Source organism: Sturnus vulgaris, chromosome 5 (assembly GCF_052056855.1).
Source record: "Sturnus vulgaris isolate bStuVul1 chromosome 5, bStuVul1.hap1, whole genome shotgun sequence".
NCBI lineage: Eukaryota > Metazoa > Chordata > Aves > Passeriformes > Sturnidae > Sturnus > Sturnus vulgaris.
This window is the reverse complement of record NC_142247.1, coordinates 61,481,980-61,493,455: the sequence shown is the minus strand read 5'-3', so window position 1 is coordinate 61,493,455 and position 11,476 is coordinate 61,481,980. Positions and strand designations below refer to the sequence as shown.

The 11,476-nt window shown below is 38.5% G+C and overlaps 1 protein-coding gene across 1 annotated transcript; it reads left to right on the top strand.

Moving 5' to 3' along the window:
• The first annotated feature begins 86 nt into the window (after positions 1-86).
• On the top strand, positions 87-11,046 carry RINT1 (RAD50 interactor 1). The gene is made up of 14 exons (XM_014869012.2): positions 87-367; positions 1,403-1,598; positions 1,758-1,999; positions 2,166-2,339; positions 2,417-2,566; positions 3,740-3,896; positions 5,585-5,695; positions 5,884-6,109; positions 6,694-6,831; positions 7,550-7,749; positions 8,953-9,167; positions 9,824-10,004; positions 10,088-10,206; positions 10,811-11,046. The coding sequence occupies exons 2-14, from the start codon at positions 1,422-1,424 to the stop codon at positions 11,022-11,024; spliced, it is 2,304 nt and encodes a 767-aa protein (XP_014724498.2). The 5' UTR covers positions 87-367; positions 1,403-1,421; the 3' UTR covers positions 11,025-11,046.
• The last annotated feature ends 430 nt before the right edge of the window (positions 11,047-11,476 follow it).

The following is an 11,476-nucleotide window of genomic DNA, read 5'->3' as shown; positions in this document are numbered from 1 at the left end:
CTCCCAGTCCCCGGCAGGCCGGGCGCGGGGCCCACGGGCGCGGAGCCGCGCCTGCGCCCCTCGCTCCGTCAGCCGCTGACGCGGCGGGGGCGGCGCTGCGGCCGCCGGGACGCGCGGGGAGCGCGCTGAGGGCTCCGGGCGGCGGCAGCCGCGGCCCTCCCGTCCCCGCGGCACCGTCCTGCGAGTGGGAGCAGCGGCTCGTCGGCCGTCGCCCGTGGCGGGGGAGGAAGGGCTCGCCGAGCCGCCGCCGGGCTGAGGGGCTGTCTGGCCGCCCAGCCCCGGCCGTGGTCGGCGGCGCTTCGTCCGCAGCCTCCCGCAGCCCGCAGAGCTTCAGCCTGTGCTTGGAAGGGCCCGGCCCCTGGCCGAGGTGGGTGCTGAGCCGCGGGGCTGAGCAGGCAGCTGCTGGGAGGGATGCGCTCAGAGTCCTGTTCCTCTCTCCTGTAACCCCATCCTTTCTACTAAGTATGAAAAGATCACCGCTTGGTTATTTTTTTCCTGCCGTATTATGTTTACATTGCTGCAAACAGGAGTTTTACTACTCTGTTTTCTTTATTCGTTTCTTCCTCTGCAGCGCCCTTGGTCACTCTGTTCTTCTGCTGCTCTCTATTGCCTCTGGCTCATCAGCTGCGCTTTCTCACTCCTGTTGTCAGTTTAATAGGGGTTTTAGCTTAATTAAAGCTTGTAGCAGATGAAGTGCAAGTGTATATGTTTTTATTTTTAAATACTGTTTTGAAAGTGATACTAAGAAGCTGAGGATTGAACTAGCCAAACAGTTGTCATTGTTGTCTTTTCTGTTTCACTGTGGACGTCGTCTCAATGTCAGGTTTCTCTGGATGCTGCCAAGTGTGTGGATCAGCAAGTGTCTTTTATTTTATACTGTGTGGGGTTTTCTCGGTAAATATTTCAGTGATGCATTTACTTTCCAAACTATTGTAAGGCCACATGGATACTTTGCTAATAACACATTAATCATGAGTTGATATCTCTGAAATACCCTAAACTTGTGGAAAGGGAAAGTGGAATATTATCTTCTTTTGCATTTTACAATTTTTTTGTAGTTTTCATTAAGTTTTCTATATTATATATGTAGGAACTACATATTTGTTGAACTGTTTTCAATAGTATTCATGTTTTTGGGGAAGGAATAAATTAACAGATATATTTCTCTTTGGTAGTTAATATATAATAAATCACCAGTTGGATATGTAAGCAAGGTTTTATTAGACCTCAGATTAGACTTAAGCCAGCAAATTATCTCACTTAAAGCAGTATAATTCATGAATGTGGTATTTCAGTCTCAGTTGAAATTGAACTGCCCAGCTTTTCATGGAGTTTTGTTCCTCAGTAGATAATATTTGTTTGTGCTGTCTTAGTGTCATCTAATTAGAAATTGTATACTCAGTATTGCAGAGAAAGAAAACATGGCAAGCATTGCTATTGAAAAGAAAGAAGTCACTAGAGATCTAGAGAACTGTGATATTCCATACTATGTTTCTGAATTTGTGGAAAGAGAACTGGGAAATGACTATGATTCCCTGGGGAAGCTGGACGGCCTGATTGAAAAGCTATCTGAAAACAAAAAGCACTTAGAAGAACAGGTGAGCATCTTTCTGCTTTATTTTATTTTCCTCTTCTGAACATGCTGTATGACTGCTGAAGAATATTAAACTGAATGAAATGTATCAGTATCTCAAATGGTACTGCTCTACACAATGCAGTGGTTTTATGTCTGCCTTAATACCTCTCTGTCAATGCAGGTACTAACAGTTTCATCAGAAGTCCCTAAAAGAATTCAAAATGCCTTAAAGAATGCAGAAGATTCCAAAAAGTCTCTGAGTCAGCTTCTAGAGGAAGAAACTGTTCTGTCTGAGGCCATCAGTAGCCACTTGCTGAAAGCTCAGCCGTGGATGGAGGATCTCGATGTACTGATCGGTCAGGTAGAGGAGATCGAGCGACACTTGGCCTACCTCAAGTGGATTTCTCGCATAGAAGAGCTGAGGTAGTTTCTGAGTACAGTATATGTGCTCTGAGACTGGTGACCTGGTTTATCCCGTTATTAAAATATTTTAAATTCAAGAAAGTTTTGTCCTTACTTTTCAATATAGGACTGATTTGTTTCTGTTATTGTTAATGAATTTTTGGTCTTGATTTTTTGTGTTTTATAGTGATAGCATTCAGCAATATCTGATGACCAACAATGTTCCAGAGGCAGCCAGTACTCTGGCATTCATGGCAGAACTGGATATTAAACTTCAGGAGTCATCTTGTTCTCATCTTCTTGCTTTTGTGAGATCCACTGTTAAATTTTGGCATAAAATCCTTAAGGACAAATTGACAAGGTAAGAGAGATACTGTGACTCCTTCATCTTTACACTGTACTCTAGGTTGATGTCCACGTGCTTGTTTTGTGTTGCAGTGACTTTGAGGAGGTGCTGACGCAGCTCCGCTGGCCCTTTGTGGGGCCACCTCAGTCCCAGGCATTTGGCCTTGCTGCACCAGCCAACGCTCCTGAGGTGTACAACAACCTGGAGATGCTGTTCTGTCAGCTTCTGAAACTGCAAACCTCGTATCCTTTTAAATTCTTGTGGTTAGCAAGAACAAAAACTGTTAGAGATGCACATTCTCAAGGAGAATTATTTAAAATTTTATTCTCCCTAAAACCAGAAGATAATTTATGTTACTTTGTATTAACATTAGAATGTTGTGGGGGGCTAGGGGGGTGGTTTGTTTGGGCTCTTTTTGAAATTTAGAAAATGCCAAGTGAAAAAGTTGTCCTTTTTGTCAGTAGCAACATTTTAACTTCAAGTCATCAGATCCAGTGCTCTCATGGTAGCTGACAGTTCAGGTTGCATGAGAATTTGGCCTTACATTGTTTGGTACCATTACCCGTGCATGTTAATGAAAAAATGGTGATATGTGTTTTATTAGACACAGTTAATGCTTTTCTTTTTGTAGCCTTATGTGAAATCAGCTTTAATCACTTTAATAGTCCCACCCCAGAAGGAAAAGAGGGAAAACTAAATATACATGTCTTGGAAGGAGACTTTACAAAAAGGGGGAGACTGCATGAGGATTTCTGTTGTGCAGAATCATAGTCTGCCTTTGAGGTTGCTCAGAGGGCACTGCTTCTCATTTTGTCCCTGATTTTTATGAATTAAATAATTCACAAAAAATTAGTTAAAACTAAAGCTCAGCTCAACTAAATCTTTTCTGTGAGTGTGTGTGTGACTGTGACTGCCTTTTTTTTTTTTTTAATCATGTAATGGAAAGGTGCAAGGCCGCTGTACACAATCCTGAATTGGTAACAATTTTGGTTTGGCAGAGTGGCTCACTTAAATCCATTACATGAAAATGGGAAATCATATGTTGCATTTATTAATCCCAGGAGTCTTTGTCCTCCTTTAACAAATAGGAATAAGTGTGTCTGTTGGACAGCCACTGTGTTTGTTTCTGATAATGGTAGTTTGCTGGGTTCTTATAAGTTTCCTAAATCAAAAAGACCTAAGGGATGTGTATTGTTATTGAATAAATAATCCCTAAAGGGCCGAGTTATATTTAATATTACATAAAATGGAATATTTGGAGTATCTTTTATATTTGAGGAATTGTATTGTTTTCATAATAGTGCTTTCAGTCAATGGTGTAGAACTAAGCAGTTTTCATTTTTATATTCAGTTGAAATGATGATGCTGGAGTAATTCGACATTTAATTACGTCCATCCTTGACTGACAAACTTAGAGATGAGCTGTTAACCAAACCTAAACAATTGCCAGAAAAGTACCCTTTACCCCCTTCACCACCAATTGTCCTTCCGATACAGATCATGCTGAATCCTCTTCAGAAAAGATTCAAGTATCATTTCACTGGAAATAAACAAACCAATGTTCTTAACAAGGTATGGGAGAAAGTGGTTTGACATTTCTAAATTGCTTTGTAAGCAAGCTCTAGATTGCTGTATTTAAATTGTAGATTTCACACCTTCCAAAATGAGGATTCCTCAAAACTCTGCAGTCCTTGTGCCTACCTAAGTATGGACAGACATCAAGATAGCACTTGGAGACCTTTCAGAGACACAGGCAATAATTTTCCCTTCCCAGATCCTTCAAAAAGCATTATTACAATCTTAGACTGACTCCTGTCTGTTCACAAGTTTTGATTAATTTCCTCTGTCTTTTGGTTTTGCACTGTTCTGCATTTCTTGTGCTCAAAGGCTGTGACTTTGATTTTGGCACTATGTTTTGCTACCTTCATGTAACTGAAAATGTTGCATTCTGCCATTAGGATATGAAATATGATTAGTTTAAAGGTACTGTTAAAGAATTCTTTTTTTTTAATGGGTTGAATTTTTTAATTGACATAGAACAAGAGATGCTGAGTCTACCAGTTGGAAACTGACTCACTTTTTGTGTGAATTGCCTTCAAAGACTGAGGATTTTTATCTGAGAATTACCATTGGAATGGGTTTCATAGCATTAATGCCACTGTAACACATCTGGAGCAGAGTTTTACAGCTGTTTTGTAACAGTTCTGTTGCACAAGCCTACTTATGATCACCTGTAAATGTAAATCTAAATACATTTGCAATCTTGACAGATGCTACTACAGAACTTTTTAATACTGTTGTGTATATTAGTGGGAAAGAGATGTTTTAGATATGAACAGAATCATTTTAAAAGCAAATGGAAAAATTATGTTCAAGACATTGAATTTTCAAACAACAATAGGTGAACAACTATTTGAAAAAGAACTTGATAAGAAAAGTTTACAGGGAATCTAGTGTCAGATCAGAAAGAAAGATATTTCATTAGGGCCTTGCTGAAATTGGGGTTGGATTTGTTGTTGTTGTTGCTGAGTAATTTGGATAATGCAATAAAGAAAATACCAATGTAAAACATTTAAAAGGCAGCAACCAGAACAGGATTAACAGTATTTCAGAGGAGAGGCTCAAAGTTCTCAATGGCCTTGCCCAGCTGGGGAAGGAGTATTATAAAAACCCAACAACCCAGGCATGATAAAATTAATGAGACAAGTGAAAATGGATACAGAGGTGAGAAACAGACACACAAAATGTGAGTGCACCTGAGCAGAAGATTCTTTAGCCATTGGGAGTGACGATACTGGAACTGCTTCTAGTTGCACTAACTAGTGTTCATCAAAACTTGCAGTCCATATTTTTAGGTGTGGAAACTGAAAAAGCTTGAAGGCATTAAAATGTGAAATGAGAAGGTGACAATTCTCCACTTTTAGGGGGAAGGTGTGGCAGAGGTGAGGTACAATAACAATAAGAGCAGAGCTTTTCTTGGGAGTGCATCCTTTTTGTTATACCAAGAGGTAAGGGCCACACAGGACAACAGGAAGAAGTTTATCAAGCAGAAACAGGGCTTTCATGAGTGAGTGAATATTTTCCTAACAATGCTTTTATATAAATGAAAGTTAAGTAAAACAGAGTCAAAGACTTGTGTGACCTGAGATCGAGAGAAGGCAGGGAAAGAGTTGTATTTTTAGACATTTGTCCTAAAATACTAATACCACTTGAATAAATGTTTGGTTGCATTTAATAATTCCTTTTCTTTTTTAAATAAGCCTGAGTGGTATTTAACACAAGTACTTATGTGGATTGGAAATCATTCAAAGTTTCTTGATGACAAAATCCAGCCAATACTGGACAAAGCAGGATCTTCAGTGAATGCTGGGGTAAGTCATTAAATGGTTTGCAAATGTGAATATAAATATCTAGGTCAGCTTCTGATAGATATTTGCATAGGCCTATTTCCACTGAAACGTGTACGTGGTGAGACTTAGTCTAGTAGCAGTTTCTTGTGTATATATTTGCACATGTCAGTACTTCCTGTCTCTGACATTCACTTCTTTCCTTCCCAAAGCTTGAATTCTCTCGTGCTCTAGTAATGCTGATTTTGGAGAAGTTGGCTGCTGATATTCCCTGCCTGTTGTATGATGATACACTCTTTTGTCACCTTGTGGATGAGGTACTTCTATTTGAGAGAGAGTTATACAGCGTTCATGGTTATCTCAGCAGCTTCCCCAGTTGCATGCATATTCTGTCAGAAGAATCCTGCTTCCAAAGGTGGCTAACAGTGGAAAAAAAATGTAAGACTTCCAGTGCATTTTGTTGGCCTTTATATTGCACAGTCAGAAAATATGTGTCTACTCACACAGTCTACTTACCCCTTCTTAAATTGGATAAGCTACTTGGACAGGGCTACTACCAAAAACATATGTATTTTTATCCGCTGTAATTATTTTAAATAAAAATTGATTAGGCTTCAGCAGTGCTTCTGTATTTTGTGGGACTCTTGCCACTAAGCTGTAGGCAGTCAAGTGGGCTTATTTTTAGACAAATGTTATGTGTGTGCAGACAGAGATGGACTTTAAATTGAAATAAGGGCGAGGTATTAGTTTTTGAGAAATTAAGAAGAAATGTATTGGAAAGGAGCAAGCCAAAAAACAAAACAAATCCCCCAAACAATTCTAACATTCAGCTCTGTTAACAGCATTGCAAATGCAGATATATTGAAGCTGGTTTTGTATGAAACGAGTTGTCAGTAGTTTTTATAACCTGAACATGCAAAATTTAACTTACTAGAGATAAGGCTTTTATGTTAATGTATTTTAGAGGGACTTTTGTTAGATTTTTTTTTTTATTAAAAACTTAAAAGTTTTTTGCATCTCAGTTGCTCTTCAGAAAATGGACTCTATGCTTTCATCAGAGGCTGCATGGATATCACAGTACAAAGATATCACTGATGTAGATGAAATGAAAGTTCCAGACTGTGCTGAAACTTTTATGACTCTCTTGTTAGTTATAACAGGTAATTGTGTTTATGGGCATTGCTCTTGTTTGTGTAATGAACAGTAAAAAACCTTCAGCTAACAGATTTCTTTACTAAATAGTTTACTAAATATTCATTGTTAGCGTAGTCACCAAATAATCTTGCAAAGTTGTGATGTTTGCAGTTTAATAAAAGCTTCCTTTTCATTTTGTATTTTGGACATTAACTCATGCATAAATAATCTTGACCTAGCAGAGTGTTTACAAAATAATAATTAAAAATATACATTGGATATTTACCATATTCTCTCATAGTTGGCAAAATATAATTTGTTGCACTGCAGTAATAAATCCTAATAGTCCTTTAGAATCTGTAACAGTTCAGAAGCTATTAATAACTTTTTCTTATTTTGCAACAGTACATACATATTGTATCTTCAATGGCTTTGTCTTTCTCTGTGTGAGGATGCTTGAGGGGCCACACTGGAGGGTGTGATATTCATTGCTTCAAGTGTTAGAATGCAAACTGCTTGTGGAATCAGGAGGGGGAAGAAAGTTGTTGCATGTTTAGCTTTTGCATAGGCAGTTTCCCTGAAAACATTGAAATTTCATATGTTTTAAATACTGACATTTAAATATTGACTATATGATGTTCTCATCAGCGTGAGGTGGTACAGTAAGATGCCTGTAATGTTTCTTTTTGGAAAGCTTTTATTTTATGTTGGAAAGCCTAAAACATTTTATTAATGCCTTTCCAGACAGGTATAAGAATCTTCCAACAGCTTCCAGAAAACTGCAGTTCCTAGGCCTACAGAAGGAGTTAATTGATGATTTCAGGATACGATTAACTCAAGTAATGAAGGAAGAGACAAGAGCTTCCTTAGGATTCCGATACTGTGCAATCCTTAATGCTGTTAACTATATAGCAACAGTGTTGGCAGACTGGGCTGACAATGTAGTAAGTAATTATTCTTCTTTAGGAAAAAAGTATTTTAAAATGGACTTTGGATGTTTGTTTCATAATAAACATTTTATTTTTATCACTTTTAATGTGTATTCAGGAGAATTAAAGAAGAATGAGTTATAAATTTGGATTTAGTAAAAGATGTATAAATAAGGACAGGTTATTGTTTGAGGCCTAAGCTGCCAGTTATAAAACTTTCTAGGGAAATGCAGAGACAGCCTGGGAAATGGAATAATCTGAGGACACCAAAAAAGAGTAGTCTCTTTTACGTACTTTTTATTGTAAAAAAAAGTGAATTCATTTTGTAGATCTCTGAACCAGAGCAGCAGCCTTTGCCTGGTGCTTGAACTCCTCCCATGGCAGGAGAGCTTAGACAGATCCCACGTGGATATCTCTGTTGCAACACGGTTCAGGTGCAGCCCAGAAAAGTCACTTACTGATAACTGGGAATTAGTGCCTGCTGTGCAACAGCCTGGTGGCAGCACAGCCTACTGCAGAATTTCAGCTTTTCTATAGCTCTTGGTGCTAAAGGTCAAAAAACCTGTTACACACAGAGTGTGCAAAGTAAGGCACTGTGTGTGCTGTGAGCAGCCTCCAAATTCTTACTGTGTTCACAGTAAGAATCCTGCTCTAGCAGGAGATAATCGTGACTTGATAGGACAGCAGCCTTCATGTTGTATAACTGCATCTATTACAGTGTCCTGATCTGCTTAAAAGCAAAACTAACAAGCCATTACCACAATGTCACATCGATCTCGATAAACTCCATTTATTTTCTTGCTGCTGTCAGCACAGTAAATTTATGATTCAATGAATAATCATTGCTAAAAAAATTACAATAAAGTTAACTTTTGCAAATCTTAAAGAGGCCAAGGTAGGGTTTTTAAAAAGCATGCTGCTGTCAATCTTAAAATATTTTTACAGTATTTCTTTAGATCTGTTCCCTTTACCTGTCTGCTGTTGTATCAGAAACCTATATCAGTTCCATCACTAGGATTAAACTACCAAGTTTTGTTTTGCACTAAATCACGACCATAGGGAAAGACAAGAAAGTGTTTTTAAAATCTTTAAATTTTTAGTTTTATAAATGTGCCAGGAGAGAGTGTTTTCTTGAACTGTGCCTAACAAAATACCAATGAAAAGCTCAAGGGGTAAGATTATTTTCTGTGATGTTCCTCTCTGGTTTTGTTTGCCTAGTTCTTCTTGCAGCTGCAGCAGGCCGAGCTAGAGGTTTGTGCAGAAAGTGACACGGTGAGCCAGCTGCAGCTGGGACAGCTGGCGTCCATGGAGAGCTCTGTCTTTGATGACATGATCAACCTCCTGGAGCGCCTGAAGCACGACATGCTGACCCGACAAGTAGATCATGTCTTCAGAGAGGTCAAAGATGCTGCAAAGCTGTACAAAAAAGAGAGGTGATTCTGTTTATTTAATCTCTTTACAAATTACAGTATTATTTCCTTTTTAAAATATTAAACTAAGTAAAGGCAAGAACAGATAATAGACAGTGGTTTTTTCTGGAGTAGGAAAGCTGCAGAAAAGTTCTGGAAAATTCCCTTTATTCTTACCTTGGGACCATTGTCGTGCTGTGTTTTCTAATGCAGTTCCACAATTAGTGGATGCATTAGTTAAAAACCCTAGGAAAGATTCTGGATCATTCTAGTTTTCTATTTTGAGCAGGAATTATTTTCTTCACAGTAGTATTGAAGATTTTATGCAAAATGGCCTGTCATGACTCTTATGTCTTCACAGACTCCTAGGGCTTCTTGAGTACTTTTTCCTGAGTAGAATTTCTGAAGTACTTCATAAAAGGAATAGAACTCAATGATTTTCAGATTAGATGGGGTTCCCTAGAATGACATGTTCAGAGATTTATAACTAAAGCATGAGTTTAATATTAAATGAAATTCAAACACAGCATTAGACTGATAACTTTTAGATTAAAAATGGGAAAGAATTGTCTCTGAAACATTGTAAATGGTTAAGATTTTTTTTAAAGGGTAATTTTAACTTCAGTTGTTGTAATATGAATGATTTCATTCTAATGACTGCAGTGCACTGGTTTTTTCAGGTGGTTGTCTTTACCCTCTCAGGCAGAGCAAGCAGTGATGTCTTTGTCGAGCACCGCATGCCCGATGTTGCAGACACTGCGAGACCGTTTGCTACAACTGGAGCAGCAGCTCTGCCACTCACTCTTTAAAATCTTCTGGCAAATGCTTGCAGAGAAAGTGGATCTGTACATCTATCAGGAGGTGGGTTTCAGTGTGACCTGTGCAATGCCACGTCGGTGTCAGTGACTGGCTTAAACTGCAGATACACCTCCTTGTGTTTGTAGATCATTATGGCAAATCATTTCAATGAAGGAGGAGCAGCACAACTCCAGTTTGACATGAGTCGGAATTTGTTCCCCTTATTTTCACACTATTGCAAGAGGCCAGAAAACTACTTTAAGCAGTAAGTAGGCAAATGTCTGCTCTATTGGTATTTCAAAAGTGAGTGTCCAGAGAAGTAGAAGTGTTCTGCTTAAAACGAAGATCCAGGATTTTTTTCACAGTTGGTTATAATCCATGCTTTACATGTGTGGATCATTCATGCGTCTGATGTTTTCAACTAGGAAAGTTGATTCTGCAGCAGGTACTCGGACAACAACAGACTGTGGCATGTGTCTCTGAGTATTTTGTGCAGTCAGGATGTCTAGATAAAATTATGGAAGGAATATTAAGTAGCACAAACCTCTGAAACTTGGGCCAAGTAAACTAGTCAAAGATACAGTTACAACACAACAAACTTTATTGTTTGAAGGATTACTTTAAACTATGTTCCTCCTCGGGATTGCCTTGTGTGGGAGTCCAGTTGTTGTCAGGGACGAGAAGCTGCTACTTTCTTTATGGTTTGTCATTTTCACTAGCTCAGAGTCTTGTAAAGAGTCCAACATCAAAATCCTCATCTAATTGGGGCTGAAATCTGAGTATTTTTTAAACCAGCATGGAGCATGGAAGGTTTTCTGTTACACTTAAATTTGTGCTGCTTACATTAATCCATGTGACTTTTCCTTTAGCATAAAAGAAGCCTGCATTATCCTGAACCTGAATATTGGCTCTGCCTTGCTTCTGAAGGATGTCCTACAGTCAGCTTCAGAAAATGAACCATTAAAGCCAAGCCAGCCATCTGCAACAGCAGCACTAAATGAACTTGGAGTTTATAAACTGGCTCAAAGGGATGTTGAGATTCTTCTCAATTTGAGAGCTAGTTGGCCAAATACAGGAAAATAAAGACTTCTTCAGAAATGGTTAATAACTTGGTCCAGTTTTCTTATTCCAAGCAAAAGCAAAGCAAATATCTTGTAATATACTTATTTCTTTAATTTCTGTATGCTGAGATTGCTTTGATCTAATCTTACACCTTATCCTATACAGCTAAAAAAAAATTCAAAATGCTACAGACTTAGTGTTGAACTGTGCAGATCTTATTTTCCATGGCCACCTTGCCACTGCATTTGGAAGCTAAAACTATGTTTAATGAATAGTCTGCTTTGTCAGTGTTTGCTGTATCATTCTAAGGAGCACAGCATTTTTATACAACGTGGGCTAATATTCCCTATGTACTGGTCACTCTTTAAACAGAGATGTTTTATATCTCCAAAGTCCAGGTAATGGTTGTTCTGTATTTAAATGTATATAATCAATGCAGAAGGAAGGAATACGTCACTCTTTTCTTCATACAA